At 49.0% G+C, this 18929-nt stretch overlaps 1 protein-coding gene across 10 annotated transcripts in view; it reads left to right on the top strand.

The window, feature by feature from the left end:
• Arhgef2 (Rho/Rac guanine nucleotide exchange factor 2) overlaps window positions 1-14745 on the top strand; it is a 55291-nt gene extending 40546 nt beyond the window's left edge. For 7 of the 10 annotated variants that reach the window (XM_041655340.1, XM_041655342.1, XM_041655341.1 and 4 more), the window contains 13 exons: window positions 251-368; window positions 495-743; window positions 2527-2603; window positions 3399-3568; window positions 5306-5373; window positions 7290-7490; window positions 7799-7915; window positions 8011-8078; window positions 8218-8253; window positions 8466-8516; window positions 8695-9138; window positions 10132-10315; window positions 10886-14744. In XM_041655340.1, coding sequence (XP_041511274.1) covers window positions 251-368; window positions 495-743; window positions 2527-2603; window positions 3399-3568; window positions 5306-5373; window positions 7290-7490; window positions 7799-7915; window positions 8011-8078; window positions 8218-8253; window positions 8466-8516; window positions 8695-9138; window positions 10132-10315; window positions 10886-10959 — 1857 coding nt within the window. In that variant the 3' untranslated portion in view covers window positions 10960-14744. Of the gene's footprint in view, window positions 1-250; window positions 369-494; window positions 744-2526; window positions 2604-3398; window positions 3569-5305; window positions 5374-7289; window positions 7491-7798; window positions 7916-8010; window positions 8079-8217; window positions 8254-8465; window positions 8517-8694; window positions 9139-10131; window positions 10316-10885 lie in introns of all 10 variants that reach the window. The other 3 variants (XM_041655344.1, XM_041655345.1, XM_041655343.1) reach the window with 2 other exon arrangements.
• Window positions 14746-18929: the final 4184 nt, after the last annotated feature.

An 18929-nucleotide genomic window follows, 5' to 3' on the forward strand; every position in this document is an offset into this window, starting at 1 on the left:
GCCACTCCTCACTGGGCAAGATGACACTAGACTCGTTTTCATATCCTATTGACTTGGTCATCACCACAGACCTGTGACATTCTCTTCCCCATTTCCCAGAAGCTTTCTACTCAGGCCAACATGGGGCAGATGCTAGGGTGGGCCAGCAGCAGAGCTTTGGCTCCCAGTCTTTCTGTCCCCTTAGTCTTTTGTCTTCCCTTACAGAAAGTGACCCGCTCAGCTGTGTTGAAGCTTTTGTCTTCCCTTACAGAAAGTGACCCGCTCAGCTGTGTTGAAGCGACATGGGGTCCAGGAGTGCATTCTGCTGGTGACTCAGCGGATCACGAAATACCCAGTGCTCATCAATCGGATCCTGCAGCATTCTCACGGTGAGGAAGAGCACGGCGGTCAGGGCCTCCCGGGGAAGGGTGGGAGCTCTGAGCAGTCTCAGATGGATTGGGGTTGCGATGGCGCCAGCTAAACCTTCTCTCGTGCTGGGCATCTGGTGGCACCAGGCATTGAAGAAGAGTGCCAAGACCTGACGGCAGCGCTAGGCCTGGTGAAGGAGCTGCTGTCCAATGTGGACCAGGATGTGCACGAGCTGGAGAAGGGGGCCCGCCTGCAGGAGATCTACAACCGAATGGACCCTCGAGCTCAGACCCCTGTGCCTGGCAAGGGCCCCTTCGGCCGAGAGGAACTTCTGCGGCGTAAACTTATCCACGATGGCTGCCTGCTCTGGAAGACAGCCGCAGGTCGCTTCAAAGGTCAGTGGCCCCTGGCAGACCTGACAAGTCATGGTTAGATTATCTGAACGGGATTTGTGGCCACCCTGCGGGACTGTTTCTACAGCCTTCCACCAAGGGTGAGATTCCGGAGGCAAAGAGGTAACCAACCTATGGTTGCAGAAGTCTAAACTCTGCATTTGACAGTATGGGCCAGCAGTGACGTCTTTATCGGAATGCATTCATTTCTGTGGTCTGTGAGTGGCCAGCGAACTACCTGTCCTAACCAAAGGGACATAGAGACACAGATGAGAAGGAGATTCCTCCAGCCACAATCCCTTCTGCTAGGACAACAGAGATACATCTGGGAGACCCACAGTGGGGCCTGAACTCTGAAGGGCAGGGAGGTTGGAAAGAGAGAACCGTCTACAGGCCTGCTTGGGGGTTGGGCACTCTTCCACAGGCTCCCTTATTAGAACTTATCTGCACTGATAAAGTCCTTGCACCTAAATCAGGACAAGAAAATAGCAACTCTAAACTTTGATTTTAGAGGTCAAGGATGGGGGGATACCCGAAGCCAGAGCCCTTATGAAATTCCAGCTGTGCTGTGAAATTCCTACTCCTAGGGCCTGGGTACTGTCAGTCTTTAGCAGGCTTCTTCCTCCATCCGTTTCTCTCCTTCCCATCCCTCCCACGCAGCAGCTAAGAATATAAAGCATTGAGGGTTAAAAATAGCAAGGCTGGAGAGCTCTATTTCTGAGGGATTAGCAAAAGCCCTCCCCTCTGTGTCCACAGTTGAGTAAAATCCCCACAGGCCGAGGGTGGCTGTGTGGTCTTGACTATGGCATTCAGGTCTTTGTAGACTTGGTCGTTGGTTCCTCCCTTCCTGGGAGTGCAGGACCCATAGGCTCTGAGAGCCTGGAAGTGAAGCAGGGCTTGCTGGGGTTGGAGATGGGATGAATCCAGGCTGGTGGGACGGCCTTGCAGTGCCGCTTTCCTGGAAGCTAACCTTGTCCCTCTGCTGTGCAAAAGTAAGAAGCAGAACTGTGTCAGTTCATTAGAATACCTAAAAAGGGGCCTTGGGAGATGGCTCAGTGGTTAAGAGCACTGGCTGCTCTTCCAGAGGACCCAGGTTCAATTCCCTACACCTACACAGCAGCTCACAGCTGTCTGTAACTCGGGTTCCAGGGAATCCGACACCTTCATACAGACATGCATGCAGGCAAGAACACCAGTGTGCCAACACTTGGGAGGCAGATGCAGGTGGATCTCTGTGAGCTCGAGACCAGCCTGGGCTACAGAGAGAGAGTGCCAGGACAGGCACCGAAGCTACAGAGAAACCCTTGAAAAATCTTTTCTTGTTGTTTTTGGTTTTGGTTTTTGGAGACAGGGTTTCTCTATAGCTTTGGAGCCTGTCCTGGTACTAGCTCTTGTAGACCAGGCTGGCCTCAATCTCACAAAGCTCTGCCTGCCTCTGCCTCCCAAGTGCTGGGATTAAAGGTGTGCACCACCACCGCCCGGATGAAAAATCTTGAAAAATCAAAAAAATATAGATAAATAAGTAAATAGAAATACAGAAAGAAAGAAAAAAAAAGGAAAACAACAGCAACAACAAAATATTTAAACAAGCAAACAAATAAATAAAATGGTACCTAAAAAGGTTCTGCATTAGTCAGATGCTGGACATGGGAATTAAAGGCTTAGAATACCTCCCTTCTTGTTAGGGAATCCAGACACGTCTGATTATGGAGTTGGTCCTCGGGAGGAAGGCAAACAGTTGCTTTACCTTAGTGCTGACCATTTTCAAACTTTGTATCTTGGCCAGATGTGCTGCTGCTGCTGATGACAGATGTGCTAGTGTTTCTCCAGGAAAAGGACCAGAAGTACATCTTTCCTGCCTTGGTGAGCCTTCCTTCTGTTCTCCTACTCATTGTTCTTATCAGACCCAAGAACGACATAAATACCTGTTATACCTGTTAATTCTGTATAATAAGTAAGAGCAGCTACCAGGTGCTAGTGCCATGCACAGGCATGCTTGTCCTGTGAGGAAAGCCCATCGTTAGCATTACTTTGTAGAAATGAAGATAAAGCTCAGAAGCCAGATACAGTGGTACATGCTGTAACGACAGCACTTGGGAGTTAGAGGCAGGAGGATCAGGAGTTCGAGGTAATCCTCAGCCACATGGTGAGTTCAAGTCTAGCCTGGGCTATATGAGAGATCCCAACTCTAATAAATGAATAAACTCTGCCGTGGAATGGTGGAACACACCTTTAATCCAACACTTGGGAGACAGAGGCAGGCAGACTTCTGAGTTCAAGCCTAGCCTGGTCTGCATAGCAAGTTCCAAGCCAGTCAAGGGTTACATAGTGAGGCCCCGTCTCAAAAAGCAAAACAAAAAGCAACAAAAGCATAGCTGGCAGAAGCTTGTAATAGCAGTACTGGGAAAGCAGAGGCATGAGGATTGCAACTGTGTAGCTATCCTGGGCTACATGAGTTCAATACCAGTTCAGGTTACATATTGAGACCCCTGGAGGGGGATATGAATATCAAGGGTCTCACATGCACTTCTAAATCTTGGCTGGTACTGGCCTGTGATCTTACATACACAGCATTCAATCCCTTTGATATTCTAGAACTGAGAACCAAGATATGAAGGGTTAACATTCCTAGTCTTAATTCTTCCTTTTCCCTGACAGGACAAGCCTTCGGTGGTATCCTTACAGAATTTGATCGTAAGAGACATTGCCAACCAGGCAAAGGGGATGTTTTTGATCAGTGCTGGCCCGCCTGAGATGTACGAGGTGCACACAGCGTCCCGAGATGACCGTAGTACTTGGATCCGTGTCATTCAGCAGAGCGTGCGCGTGTGAGTGCGTGCCTGCTGCCTGTGTGTATATATGGCCTCGGGGTCCCATGGTCTCAGGTCCTGGGCAGAATACTCCTTGGTAACAGAACCCATCGTGAGAAACTGGGGCAGAGGTTGGAGGAAATCAAGATGAGCCAAGATAGATACATGAGCCGGGCGGTGGTGGTGCACACCTTTAATCCCAGCACTTGGGAGGCAGAAGCAGGCGGATCCCTGTGAGTTTGAGGCCAGCCTTGCCTGATCTCCATAGCCAACTCCAGAATAGGCTCCAGAGTTACACAGAGAAACCCTGTCTAAAGAAGAAGCAGAAAGAAAGATACATGAAGTTATAGTTTATGGTCAGACAGCCCCGCTATTCCTCAAAGTATTCTGCACTGACAAGGGGTTACATAGCTCTTACGTGGTGACTTCCCTACCAGCTAGTGATAGTGTAACCTCACTAACAGCACTGGCAATAGGAAAAAGGCTCTTATTTGGGTTGTAGCATTTTATCTTTATTTTCTAAAATTGAAAGAATAGGATAATTAAAGCATTGCTATTAATGAGTTGAGTGCGGTTTATCCATAAATTCCACACAGTAGATTCAGGAAGTAAATCAGTTGTGCTAAAGCAGTAAATCTTAGGACATTGGATTTGAAGTCATCAGCCAAATGTCTAACTAAATGGGGAAAAAGTAGACGCTCAGGCAGAAAATGTTGACAACAGCCAGGTGTGGCATGTATGTCTATAACCCCAATACCTGGGAAGTGGAGGCAGAAGGATTCAGAGTTAAAGGTCAGCTTTGGTGCATAAGGATTTCAGGACCCAGCCAGGCTGTGGTGGCGCACGCCTTTAATCCCAGCACTCGGGAGGCAGAGGCAGGTGGATCTCTGTGAGTTCGAGGCCAGCCTGGTCTACAGGAGCTAGTTCCAGGACAGGCTCTAAAACTACAGCGAAACCCTGTCTCAAGGGGAGAAAAAAAAAAAAAAAGGATTTCAGGACCCACTTCACTTGGGCTGAGGTCTTAAAAAACTACAACAGACCAAAGAGCAGTCAGATTTCCCTGCCCTGTGGTAAGTCCTAGGTCCTCCCCCCTCCGTCCATTTCTAGGAAGGTGAACATCCAAACTGGTTAGGCTCCCACAAAGCCAACACATTACGTAGGAGTGGGGGGAGGGGGAGAAGAGTGGGAGGAGGGGGAGAAGGGTGGGAGGAGGGGGAGAAGGGTGGGAGGAGGGGGAGGGAAATGGGAGGCTGGGAGGAGGAGGAAATTTGTTTTTTTTTTCTTTTCTCAATAAAAAAAAATAAATAAAATAAATAAAATAAACTCATAATACTTGAATAAAAAAAAAAAACTACAACAGAGTTAGTGGTAGGGTGCTCACCAGGGAGCCCCGGGTTCCATCCTCAGCACCACGTAAATCAGGTGTGGGGACATGCAGAGGATCAAAAGCTAGAAACACGAGAAACAACAAGAAAGTTGACTAATGCGTTCTTAAAGACTGTTTCTACAGAATAACCCCCCCCCCCCAAGTTAGACCCAAGTTAGAGATTGTGTGTCCAAGGCCCAGAGCTGCGTCCTCAGTGCAGGCTCTGTATAACCTTCCTTAGTGGTTGGTGGGGAAAGTTGGTGCAGAGCAAAGGGAGCCCCAGTGGGAGAGGCCGTCTCCCTAGAAGGGGTCTGTAAAGTGTGTGCGAAGGACAGGATGGTTGCTGGTGTCTCTTCCACAAACTCATCCTGCTGTTTGTTATTCTGCAGATGTCCCTCTAGGGAGGACTTCCCTCTGATCGAGACAGAGGATGAGGCCTACCTCCGGAGGATCAAGAGTAAGTTCCCTGCAGGGCGTGCGTCGGTTTACGGCGTAGCCATACAAATATGCAGCTCTGGAAAAGATGAGAAAGAGGTTGATGAGGTGGCTCCGAGGTTCAAGAAGTTCTGCATCTCTTTTGGGGGACCCCGATTCAGTTCTCAGTACCCACTTAGTGACTTACAATTGTCTGTAAACCTGTTCCGAAGACCTAATGCCTGCTGGCCACCTTGGTCACAAGCATTGTGCACATACAATCACGCAGGCAAAATTCTTTTCTTTCCTTTTTTTCTTTTTTAATAGATTTATTTATTTACTGTGTACACAGTGTTTTGTCTCCATGTGTGCCTGCATGACAGAAGAGGGCACCGGATCTCATTACAAATGGTTGTGAGCCACCATGTGGTTGCTGGGAATTGAACGCAGGACCTCTGGAAGAGCTCTTAACCTCTGAGCCATCTCTCTAGTCTAACAGGCAAAATTCTTATACACATAAAATAAAAATAAGTAAATCTTAGGGGAAAAAAAAATGAAAGCTTCATGTGGCCTGATCTATATCTAGGATTTAAACAATGTGAAGTATATGCTACAGTTTTGTAAGATTGGTGCAAATAGATATTTGTGTGTATGTATGTGTAAATAAATATATGTGTGTGTATATGTGTGTATACATATATATATACATCTATATATATGCATGTGTAGATGAATACATACATATGCATACATATATGTGCATACGCATACATAGTATGTATATGTGTATATATGAATATACAGGCATACGTGTGTGTTTGTGTGTGTGTGATCTCTGTCCCAAGGACATCTGATGCCCTCTTGTGGCCTCTGAGGGCACTGCATGTACATGGTGCGTAGACATAGACGCAGCCAAACACCTGTATGCATAAGAATAAATGTTGATGCCAGGCTTGGTGGTGCACACTTTTAATCCCAGCACTCAGGTGACAGAGTCAGGTGGATCTCTGAGTCCGAGGCAAAATCGAGTTCCAGGGCAACCAGGGCTGTTACACACACAGAAACTGTCTCAAAAACAACCAAAAAAAAAAAAACAGGGTGTGTGGTGTGCACTTGTAACTCCAGCGTTTGGAAGGCAGTGCTAGGGTCGGGCTGTCTTAACTACATTTGTATTGCTGTGATATAACCCTATGGCCAAGGCAACTCAAAGAAGGAAGAACTTTTTGGGGATTACAGTTCCAGAGGGTTCATGATGGTAGGAACAGCAGGTGGCAAACATCTGGAACAGGTGAGAGAGCTGGAGTCTTTTGAAACTCCAAAGCCCCCCCCCCCCAACGTGCTTCCTCCAGCAAAGCTCCACCCCCTAGCCTTCCCCAAATAGCCACCAACTGTGTACTAAGTATTCAAATTCCTGGTCCTTATTGGGGAGCAGAGCATCCTCAACTATCTATGGAGTTTGAGACCAGCCTTAGGCACACATGAGGCCGGAAGTCAGTCATGTAGCAACGTCTAACTGCAAGTCACTCTGGGAAGCACAGCTGAGTACGCAGGGAGCCAGGGACCAAATGAAATTCTGCGCGGGCTCTAAATGAGCATGGAGATTGAGAGAGACAGCCTGGACCCTTTTCACATGTTTGGTTTTGTTTGTTTTGAGACAAGATTTCTTGGTGTAGCCCTGGCTGTCCTGGAACTTGCTCTGTAGACCAGGCTGGCCTCGAACTCACAGAGATCCACCTGCCTCTGCCTCCTGAGTGCTGGGATTCACGGATTTTTATAAACAAAGTTAACAATGATTTATATCACACACAAGGTTTTTGGGAGGTCGGCAGGGGGAGGCTCCAAGTCCAGAATTAAGTTCTGCCCCTCTGCCTGTGCTGACCCTGTCCCCTGGGCTGCCCCTTCACCGGCTCTTTGGGTCCTTGGGCCTTTTCTTCCATGCTTACCTCTTCCTGTCCACAGTGGAGCTGCAGCAAAAGGACCGAGCGCTGGTGGAGCTGCTCCAGGAGAAGGTCGGACTGTTTGCTGAGATGACCCATTTCCAGGCAGATGAAGATAGTGTCAGTGGGATGCCCCTGCCCGCCCTGCCCAGGGGCCTTTTCCGTTCTGAGTCCCTTGAGTCCCCTCGAGGCGAGCGACTGTTACGAGATGCCATCCGTGAAGGTGAGGGTTCTCCTTCTGAAGTGTCAAGGCTGTCGCTCAGACCAGGGCCATCTCAACCCCACAACCCTTAAAGGCCCCTGAGGGTTTGTCCTGGGTCCGGTTCCTGGGAAGAGGGAGGAAGAGAGCTGACCTTGCTGTTGGATGCTCCTCCCTCTTTCAGGGGACATCTTTGGGGTCCCTTGGGTGCAACATGGCTGACTGAAACCCCACAACCTGATGTTGACTCCCTAAATACTTGAACAGTCACTGTGTGTCGTACGAATCCCACTCAGTATTGTCTCCTGTCTCTGCCTCCTCTTCCCCTTCAGTGGAAGGCCTGAAAGACTTGCTGGTGGGGCCTGGTGCTGATCTGCTTTTGACACCCCGAGAACCAGCTTTACCTTTGGAACCTGATAGTGGCAACACCAGTCCTGGGGTCACTGCTAGTGAGTATGGGGCATGAGAGCGAGGTGGGAGTGGCTGGGAGGCGGGTTACAGGTCCCTAAGGAGGTAAGTGTCCTCTCTTTCTCTTCTGTAACAGATGGAGAGGCCAGGACTTTCAATGGCTCCATTGAGCTCTGTAGAGCAGACTCAGATGCCAGCCAAAAGGTGGGTTCTCAAGAGAGTCAGGGAGTGGCTAGAGGAAGGGCACAGCTGGCGTGTGGCTGTTCAGTAGAAAGCTAGTACTGGGGGCGGCCCCCAGGTGTGTGTGTGCCTGCTGACTCCCCATCCTTGTTCATTTCTGCAGGATCGGAATGGAAATCAGTTGAGGTCACCCCAGGAGGTAAGGTGGGGATTCTGCAGTTGAGGAGATAGAGGGAAAGGGAAACTGTTCTCTATCTAAGAAATCATCCCCTAGTTTGGGTGATTTGGGGGGGGGGGTGTCTGGACTTAAAGTATGTCTCTAGGCACTACTGTTTCCGCAGCTGCTTTACAACTTCTAGTCACTTATCCTAAGCTTGGGCACTGGTGCATCCATCCTTTCTCTCTCCATAGGAGGCGTTACAGCGATTGGTCAATCTCTATGGACTTCTGCATGGCCTTCAGGTTAGTGAGCAAGGGCTGGAATGGGGAAGAAGGGGAGGAGCCAGCCCGAAGTGTCCCTGTAGGTGACAGTCCTTCTAACAGGCCTACATACTCCCCCAAGCCAAGCTCTTTGGGTCCCCGGGATTGAGAGACAGGTAGGTGGCTTCTGAAACACCTTTTGGCCTCATCCCATCCTCAGGCTGCTGTGGCCCAGCAGGACACTTTGATGGAAGCCCGATTCCCCGAGGGTCCTGAACGATGGGAAAAGCTATCCCGAGCCAACTCTCGGGATGGCGAAGCTGGCCGGGCTGTAGTTGCTCCTGCGGCTCCTGAGAAACAGGCAACGGAATTGGCCCTGCTGCAGCGGCAACACACGCTGCTTCAGGAGGAGCTGAGACGCTGCCGGCGACTGGGTGAAGAGCGGGCAACTGAAGCTGGCAGCCTGGAGGCCCGTCTCCGGGAAAGTGAACAAGCCCGGGCCCTGCTGGAGCGGGAGGCTGAAGAGGCCCGCCGACAACTGGCAGCCTTGGGCCAAAATGAGCCACTCCCAGCAGAGGCCCCCTGGGCCCGCAGGCCTCTGGACCCTCGTCGCCGCAGCCTTCCAGCAGGCGACGCTCTCTACTTGAGCTTCAATCCCCCTCAGGTGAGGCTCCTGGAGTGGTGGAGTGAATCTCAGGAACCGGAGAGCCTGCAGAACCCCAAGGACACTTAGTTGTTGGGCATAATCTCCAAGTGACAACACAAGGGACTTGAATGACAATACTAATGGGGCTGCGGGAATGCCTCAGTTGTAAATGTGAGATCTGAGCTCAATCCCTCAGAACCTTCCTTTGTCCTAGGCCTGATGGTGCCTTGCTCACCATCCCAGGGAGGGGAGGCAGAGACAGGCTCACCCTCCCGGCTCTCTGGCTAACTCACCTCGTCTCTTTGATGAGTTCCACGCCAATAGCAGGCCTGTCTCATCAAACAAGATGAATGCCTCTTAAGGAAAGACCCCTGAGGTAGACCTCTGGCGTCTTCCTTATACACAAGTGTACACACGTACAGACAAAATCATACGAGCTAGGGGCTGGAGAGGTGGCTCAGTGGTTAAGAACAGTGACTGCTCTTTTAGAGGACCTGGGTTCAATTCCCAGCACCCACATGGCAGCTCACAACTTTCTGAAGATCCAGTTGCAGGGGATCTGACACCTTCACACCAATGCACATAAAATAAAGTTAAATAAACCATAGAAATATTTTTAAAAATAATCATACGAGTTAAACTGAAAAGAAATTCGAGGCAAGTTCAGTGGTAGAGGCCTGTGCAAATCTCCAGCACCTCAACAAGCAAATCCGCTCTGTTCTCCCCAGATTTCTCCTAGTAGTCTGGTGGGGCACTGCGGGCATTGTTATACCTGGAGTCCTTGTATGTAAGCCTGAGACTGGAGAACCAACTGGGCCCAGCAGATGTAGAGATGAGCCTTGAAGACAACTTGTCTCGCTGGGAGGAGAGCCAGTTGGCGGTCGATCTACTGATGGGGGGGGTCATTGGTGAACCTCAAGAGATGAGGTGTGTTGAGATCCTGGAGGGCTCACTGCCCTCGCCCACCAGTGCCTGCTCTATCTCCTGGTCTTGTCCTTTTGTTTTCCGTAGCCCAGCAGAGGCCATGACCGCCTGGATTTGCCTGTGACTGTCCGTTCCCTCCCCCGACCCTTTGAAGACCGAGAGAGGCAGGAGCTTGGTAGCCCCGAGGAGCGGCTGCAGGACAGCAGTGACCCCGATACAGGCAGTGAGGAGGAAGGCAGTAGCCGCTTATCTCCACCCCACAGTCCTCGAGGTGAGACCCTCTGGGGTCCGGGTCTGGGACTGCGGCTTCTGAAAGTACTGCCAAGTGGCTCCTGAGGTTCAGTTATTCCAAGAGTACAGGGAAGGTTCCTGCTCTGTGTGGTGACAAAAGGGGGGGGGGTTGAAGCTCTTTTTCTGCTGTTTTTCTTGTTTGTTTGTTGAGACTGGGTCTCTCTGTGTAGCCATGGCTGTTCTGGAACTCCCTCTGTAGACCAGACTGGCCTAAATTCAGAGATGCACCTGCCTCTGCCTCCCATGTACTGGGACCGTCAGTGTGCGCCGTCACCGCCCAGGATAGTAGAACTCTTGAGAGGCAGTTTTTCTAATTGGTTGGTGGCTCCCAACCTTTACAAGTAGAAATTCATTTTAAAGTAAAACAGTTTAAAGACTGCCACCTCCTAATGGAGAGAAAACAGTCAAACCCCTCTCGGGGTTTCACGTTGTAACAGTGATTTTGCTACCTGAGGGGTTGTTCATCCCGCCAGGGTGCCCATGTCTGCATAGGGGCCTTTGTGTGAGCCTGTGCTACTCCTCACCACCTCTACCCTGTCTCACTCTCCAGACTTCACCCGAATGCAGGACATCCCGGAGGAGACAGAAAGCCGAGATGGGGAGCCTACAGCTTCAGAGAGCTAAGGGGATCCCCACCTCCTGCCTGGTGCCCCACTGAAGAACATTAATTAGTAAAGGGGTCAAACCTTGGGGACCCCATTCTGCCAATAATGAGGGAATATTTGAAAGAACTGCTGATTGTCCTTGCCAGCTCCTGGGATCCTTGGATGCCTATGGCCATGTGGGACTGGGGATTTAGAGGTCACAGCCCCCAGGTGGCATCCAAGAGCTACACCACAGATGCCAGTTTTTCATGCCTTCTTCCCTCTACTTAGGAAAATTATTTATTTATTGTTTATTGGTTATGTGGGGGAGAGCGAGACTTAAAGGACCAGGGATATGGGAACCAAGCCATAGGGACCAGAGGGCCTTTCCTTTCACACCGCTGGGACACGTGTAGCTTAGCCACAAACTGCTGGCTCCAGGCTAACACCCACTCCAGCTACTCCCATCCATGGCCACAGAACCTACTGCCCCTTTAAGGAGGGCTGTGGGTAGGCCTGTGTCCCTTTCCCCACTCTCCTTAGGCTCCTCCTGCTGGTTTTCCTCTCCTCATCCTCCATGGAAATCCGGCTCCTTGGGGTTGATGGAGTCGAGGCTAGGGTGGCCATGATGTATTAGGGTGGGGGAGGAAAAATCCACAGAGACCAGAATGTTTTGTTTTTGTTTTCTTTTTTTGTACCAAAGCCAACTGCACGTGTTTTATATTTTTAAAAGAAGATTGTAGGTACTTCTAGCCCCATGTCTTTGAACTTGAGGAATTGGGGAGACAGTGGCTTCTTTCACCTACAGTCAGGGCTCTCCTGTTCGGAATTCTTCCTCAGCCATTCGAAAGAAGCTCTAAGGTGGGTTAGGGAACCTCGAACCCTCACCTCATCTCCCACCACGGCAACTGTGGTTGAAACGTAAGCAAGAAAGGGGGGAGGTTCAATGCACCCCTAATAGCCACCAGCAATAGCCATTTGTCGGCCAATTTAATTGTTAAAAACAAAAAGACAGAGACAGTAACAACAAAGAAAGAAAGAAAAACCCAAGCAGGGAAAAAAATTAAAGACCTGAAAGGCACCAGGTGCTGTCTCTATGGCCCATTCAAAGGATTGCGGTGCCTGCAGCCAGGCAGTGACTATGGTTTCTATAAAGGGGCTGCCACTACCTCACTGAAGAGGCCACTAAAAAAAATGAAGCTGTCCAAACCCTCGTTAAAATCTCAAAGTTACAATGATGAAAATGAAGCTGCACCCAGGCTCCAGGGGCTGTCGGTGGCTCCAATATTAGAAAACTGGTTTGCATCTTATTTGTATGCTGTGCTTGGATATCACATCTGGCCCTTGCCACCTCTAGTTCCTTCCCCCACGCTTCATTCCCGCAGAGTCAGACTCAGGGCTGAGTTCTCAGAGGAGCAGCCCTGCTCATGCTGCCCAGTGGAAAGGCAGGAAGTGGTTTCAGTTCTTGGTTTTGGTTTATCCCACTTCCTGTCTCTAGGCCATAGGGCAGGGTCAGTGCATGCACACCCCCACAGCCTGTGATGCAGGGTGAGAAGAAGGGTCTCAGGACCCCAACTAAAAAGGAGGATTGGCATTGCATGGGCAGCAGGTTTGAGACGCTGCCAATACTCCCCTCCATAAGCCTCCGGCCCTTACGAGACACTTTGTAGCCAATCATGGGATTCTTGGGCCGTAGAAGTTGTTTTATATGTTTATTTATTGACTTTATTATTATTTTTGAGACGAGGTCTTGCAGTGAAGCCCAGGCTGGTCTTGGACTCACGTCAATCCTCTTGCCGCAGCCTCCGAGTGTTGGAATTGCAGGCGTGAGCCAGTATGCCCTGCCCCAGCCTCTGCTGTTTTCCTTTGCAGGATGGGTGCAGATCGGTTGCCAGGCCCTCTGCCTTACACACAGCAGCACACAGTTTCGAGCGGTTCCAATGGCTCAGTAGCTGTGCTCCGGGTAGCACTAAGCACGCAGAGGTCAAGTGGAGGAGACAGTGGTCAAGTCAGGAGAGAGGAGTGCAACTCCCCAGCATTCTCCAGAGGGGAGAAAACCTAGGACCTGGAGACTGAGTCCCAGAGTATGAGTTCTAGAAGCTGGGGTGCTTCTGCTGCCTTATTACCATGATTTCACCCCATTATCAGCACAGAGCCAGCCCCATCCTCGCCGTGCTTTCTGAACCTGAAGTCTCCATTGTTCTCCCCACTGCTGCCATTTCAAACCTCGGTGGCAGCGTGCTCTGGGGGCCAGGGTTCAGCTCCTTACCTAAACCATACTGCTCCCTTGGAGGGGGCTCTAAGCCTGGGTGCCCAACTCTCTGTCGCCACCCCCACCCCCTCACCCCTCCCCACCGCACCCCCTCACCCTCCCTGCTCCATCAGAAGTAGGGCCACACGCAGCTACTTGAGTTGGTCTTGTTGATATTTACCCCCGGGGTTCTGTAAAGCAGATGCCCCCAGAGAGGGCAGTATCCGGTCCCAGCCAGGCTTTTAGAGGCGCTGCCGGGGCAGCCGGAAGAAAACTCAGGGGAGGGAAGATTTCTCACCTTCCTGATGGCTAGTAATAGGCCTGGTATTTTGGAGCCAGTTTAAACATTATCAAAAAGAGGAAATTAAACATCAAGAGGCTAATTAAATCTCATTCCCATCCTTTAATATGTTGTGAGTTGGGCGACTCCTCAAACCTTTGGGCAACTGGGTGGAACGGGCAGTGGCACCTGGAAGTATTGTGGCGTCCCCCACAGGGTGCTGCCTTCCCCCTCACAGGGTGCTGCCTTCCCCCCACAGGGTGCTGCCTTCCCCCTCACAGGGTGCTGCCTTCCCCCCACAGGGTGCTGACTCCCCCCACAGGGTGCTGCCTTTCTGGGATTTTGAGTGACTGGTCATCCCAGAGACTGGTCCTGAAGGGAGGGCCTGGAGTAGGGGGCTCTATCCATCTGTACCTCCCCTTCATTCCAGAAGCAGACCCCAGTAAGATCCCTCCTGGTGCACAACTTAGGTCATTATCGTTTAAATTAAGATGGAAACCAAGGGGGCCCTCTGCTCAGAAGACACTCGCAAAGGGGGTTTTTGAAGGACTAACCCTTTAGTTAGCATCTCTCTACGCAGAGTTTGGTGTTGGTTTCATCCTTGGTTGCTCTTCACCTGGGTTTTTGAGACCAAGTGTGTCCCTGAAGCTAGAGCTTGCTGATTTGGCTAGAGTGCCCAGCGAGTCTGGGGATCCCCCTCTCTTCCTCTCCTGCACCATGGTATCCAGTGTCTTTACACAGGGTAAAGGCCAGAGCATGAACTCCAGTCAGGTGCTCCGCACCTTTGCTCCAAGCACCTCACAGCTGCTGCCTGGATTGGTTTTTATTGTTGTTTGTTTTGTTTTTTGTTATTGTTTGTTTTCCAAGACAGAATTTCTCTGTACCTTTTGGAGCCTGTCCTGGGAACTCATCTGTAGACCTGGCCTTGAACTCATAGAGATCCACCCACCTCTGCCTCAAGAGTGGTGGGATTGAAGTCGTGTGCCACCATGCCCAGCTATTTGTTACCGTTTGTAATTTTAGGAAGTGTTAGTGTGTGCGGTGACATACATGTCAGAGCACATGTATGGAGGTTAGAGAACAACTTTGCATACTTAGGTCTCTCAGTTCACCTCTATGTGGATTTGACAGTCCAGCCCAGGTTGCCAGGCTTGTGTGCCAAGTGTTTTCCCTGCTTTGCTTGCTGTCTTGCTGGTCCTTAAAAAACTATTTTATTATGTATGTGTTCTATGGTGTGCATGTATGGGTATGCATGACCATATCTCTTTTATGCGAGACTTTCATTATACTCCATATACCAGGACACAAAATAGACAAGACCTCCATGGCATCCTGTACCTATCTGTCAGCTGCCCTAATTCCTCCTTTCCATTTTCCATGGAAACACTGCGTCCTCCGGCATTGTCGAGTCCTCAACAGCCTTTCATTCCAAGCTGGTTCTGGACTCTATGTAGTTTAGGAATATCTTGAATTCTCCGTCAACTGAGATACAGTCCCAGCCTTTAGAAAACTGATAGAAAGCTGGGCATGGCAGCACCCCAATACTTTGGAGGGAGAACAAGAAAATCAGGAGTTCCAGGCCAGCCTTTATTGAGTTGGAGGCCAATCTGAACACACACAGACACACACACACACACACACACACACGGCTGAGTTACCGTGCTTGTCATTCAGCCGTGAGGCCCTGAGTATGGATGGCCCTTGGCACCTAGAGAAAAGCCAGCTGCAGCACGCCTGATTCTCACTGCTCAGCCAGCTGCAGCAGCACCTGGTTCTCAATGCTCAGCCAGTCAAGCCAATAGGTCAGCTCCGAGGTCAGTGTGAGACGCTTTCTCAAGGGAAGATGGGGCTGGGGAGCTAGTTTGGCAGTCAAGAGTGCTTGCTGATTTAACATAGGACCTGAATCTGGCTCCCAGCACCCTGGGCTGGGTAGTTTACAGCTCCCCGAAATAAGCCCCAGAGGAGCTGCTATCTGGGCACTCACACATTTACATAATTACTTTCAATTAAAAAAATTTGACAGCCAGGTAGAATGACACACGCCTTTAATATCAACACTCAGAAGACAATGGATCTCTGAATTCAAAGTCAGCCTGGTCTACAGAGTGAGTTCCAGGACTGCCATGACCACACAGAAACCTTGTCTCAAAACAAAAGCTTGGTTTTGGGGCAGGTGTTCAACAGGGTCTGGAGAGAGCTTAGTGGTTAAGAGCACTGGCTGCTCTTCCACAGGACCCAGGTTCAATTCCCAGCACCCATATGGCAGCTCATACCTGTCTGTAACTCCAGTTCCAGGATATCTGACACCCTCACATAGACATACATTCAGGCAAAGCACCAAATACACAAATACATATTTAAAAAAGGAAAACAAAACCCAACAAACTAATATTCATGCAGGCAAACACTAATACACATGCAAAAAAATTAAGAAAAATACTTGAGCAGGTAGAGGTCCTTGCTACAAAGCTTGATAGTCTAGATTCAGTCCCTGAATCTCAGATGGCAGAAGGAGAGAATTGACTGTAAGCTGTCCTCTGGTCTCCATGTGGAAGTAGCACGTTTCTTTGCCCAAACAAGCGTAATTTGTAAAAGGAAGAACAAGTGTGGCGACACATGCCTATAACCTGGCACTTGGGAGGCATAGGCAGGTGCATCTATGGACTACATTACGAGTTCCAGGAAAGTCAGGGGGATGTAGTATGACCCTGTCTCTGAGAAAGATAAACTGAAGGAAGAAACCTTACGTCTGCTTCTGGCATTCACATATGCAAGTGTGAGCACACACACAAATGTGCATGCACACAAACGAAGGGAGAAAAAGGAAAGGAAGCTGGGGACTGGAGAGATGGCTCAGTGGTTAAGAGCATTGCCTGCTCTTCCAAAGGTCCTGAGTTCAATTCCTGGCAACCACATGGTGGCTCACAACCATCTGGAATGAGGTCTGGTGCCCTCTTCTGGTCTGCAGACATACACACAGACAGAATATTGTATACATAATAAGTAAATAAACCCCAAAAACTCTACCAAAGAACTCCTACAGCTGATAAACACCTTTAGTAATGTGGCAGGATACAAGATCAACTCCAAAAAATCAGTGGCCTTCCTATACACTAAGGATAAGGAAACAGAGAGGGAAATTAGAGAAGCATTACCTTTCACGATAGCCACAAATAGCATAAAATATCTTGGGGTAATTCTGACCAAGGATGTGAAAGATCTATTTGACAAGAACTTTAAGTCTTTGAAGAAAGAAATTGAAGAGGACACCAGAAAATGGAAAGATCTTCCTTGCTCCTGGATTGGGAGGATCAACATAGTAAAAATGGCAATTCTACCAAAAGCAATCTATAGATTCAATGCAATCCCCATCAAAATCCCATTAAAATTCTTCACAGATCTGGAGAAGACAATAATCAACTTTATATGGAAAAACAAAAAACCCAGGATAGCCAAAACAATCTTATACAACAAAGGAGCGTCTGGAGGCATTACCATCCCTGACTTCAAACTCTACTACAGAGCTACAGTATTGAAAACAGCTTGGTATTGGCATAAAAACAGAGAAGTCGACCAATGGAATCGAATAGAAGACCCTGACATTAACCCACAAACCTATGAACACCTGATTTTCGATAAAGGAGCTAAAAGTATACAATGGAAAAAAGAGAGCATCTTCAACAAATTGTGCTGGCAAAACTGGATGTCAACCTGTAGAAGAATGAAAATAGATCCATATCTATCACCATGCACAAAACTCAAGTCCAAATGGATTAAAGACCTCAATATCAGTCGGAACACACTGAACCTGATAGAAGAGAAAGTGGGAAGTACTCTACAACACATGGGCACAGGAGACCACTTCTTATGTACAACCCCAGCAGCACAGACATTAAGGACCTCATTGAATAAATGGGACTTCCTGAGACTGAGAAGCTTCTGTAAAGCAAAAGACACTGTCGCTAAGACACAAAGGCAACCCACTAACTGGGAGAAGATCTTCACCAACCCCGCAACTGACAAAGGTCTGATCTCCAAAATATATAAAGATCTCAAGAAACTAGACCGTAAAAGGCTAACCAACCCAATTATAAAATGGGGCATTGAGCTGAACAGAGAATTCTCAACAGAAGAACTTCAAATGGCCAAAAGACACTTAAGGTCATGCTCAACTTCCTTAGCGATCAGGGAAATGCAAATCAAGACAACTTTAAGATACCATCTTACACCTGTCAGAATGGCTAAAATAAAAACACCAATGATAGCCTTTGTTGAAGAGGTTGTGAAGAAAGGGGTACACTCATCCATTGCTGGTGGGAATGCAAACTTGTGCAACCACTTTGGAAAGCAGTATGGCGATTTCTCAGGAAATTCGGGATCAACTTACCCCTGGACCCAGCAATACCACTCTTGGGAATATACCCAAGAGAGGCCTTATCATACAACAAAAGTATATGCTCTACGATGTTCATAGCAGCATTGTTTGTGATAGCCAGAACCTGGAAACAACCTAGATGCCCTTCAATGGAAGAATGGATGAAGAAAGTATGGAATATATACATATTAGAGTACTACTCAGCAGTAAGAAACAAGGACTTCTTGAATTTTGCATACAAATGGATGGAAATAGCCGGGCGGTGGTGGCGCACGCCTTTAATCCCAGCACTGGGGAGGCAGAGGCAGGCGGATCTCTGTGAGTTCGAGACCAGCCTGGTCTACAAGAGCTAGTTCCAGGACAGGCTCAAAAACCACAGAGAAACCCTGTCTCAAAAAGCCAAAAAAAAAAAAAAAATGGATGGAAATAGAAAACACTATCCTGAGTGAGGTAAGCCAGACCCAAAAAGAGGAACATGGGATGTACTCACTCATATTTGGTTTCTAGCCATAAACCAAGGACATTGAGCCTATAATTAGTGATCCTAGAGAAGCTAAATAAGGAGAACCCAAAGAAAAACATATAGGCACCCTCCTGAATATTAACCTTCAGCAAGCGATGAAAGGAGACAGAGACAGAGACCCACATTGGAGCACAGGACTGAAATCTGAAGGTCCAAATCAGGAGCAGAAGGAGAGAGAGCACGAGCAAGGAACTCAGGACCGTGAGGGGTGCACCCACACACTGAGACAATGGGGATGTTCTACTGGGAACTCACCAAGACCAGCTGGTCTGGGTCTGGAAAAGCCTGGGATAAAACCGGACTCGCTGAACATAGCGAACAATGAGGACTACTGAGAACTCAAGAACAATGGCAATGGATTTTTGATCCTACTGCACGCACTGGCTTTGTGGGAGCCTAGGCAGTTTGGATGCTCAACTTACTAGACCTGGATGGAGGTGGGGGTTCCTTGGACTTCCCACAGGACAGGGAACCCTGATTGCTTTTCGGTCTGGGGGGGGGGGACATAATTGGGGGAGGAGGAGGGAAATGGGAGGTGGTGGTGGGGAAGAGACAGAAATCTTTAATAATTAAATAAATTA

This window comes from Microtus oregoni, unplaced genomic scaffold, assembly GCF_018167655.1.
Source record: "Microtus oregoni isolate MIOR12 unplaced genomic scaffold, Mior012 000007F_ref0000211, whole genome shotgun sequence".
NCBI lineage: Eukaryota > Metazoa > Chordata > Mammalia > Rodentia > Cricetidae > Microtus > Microtus oregoni.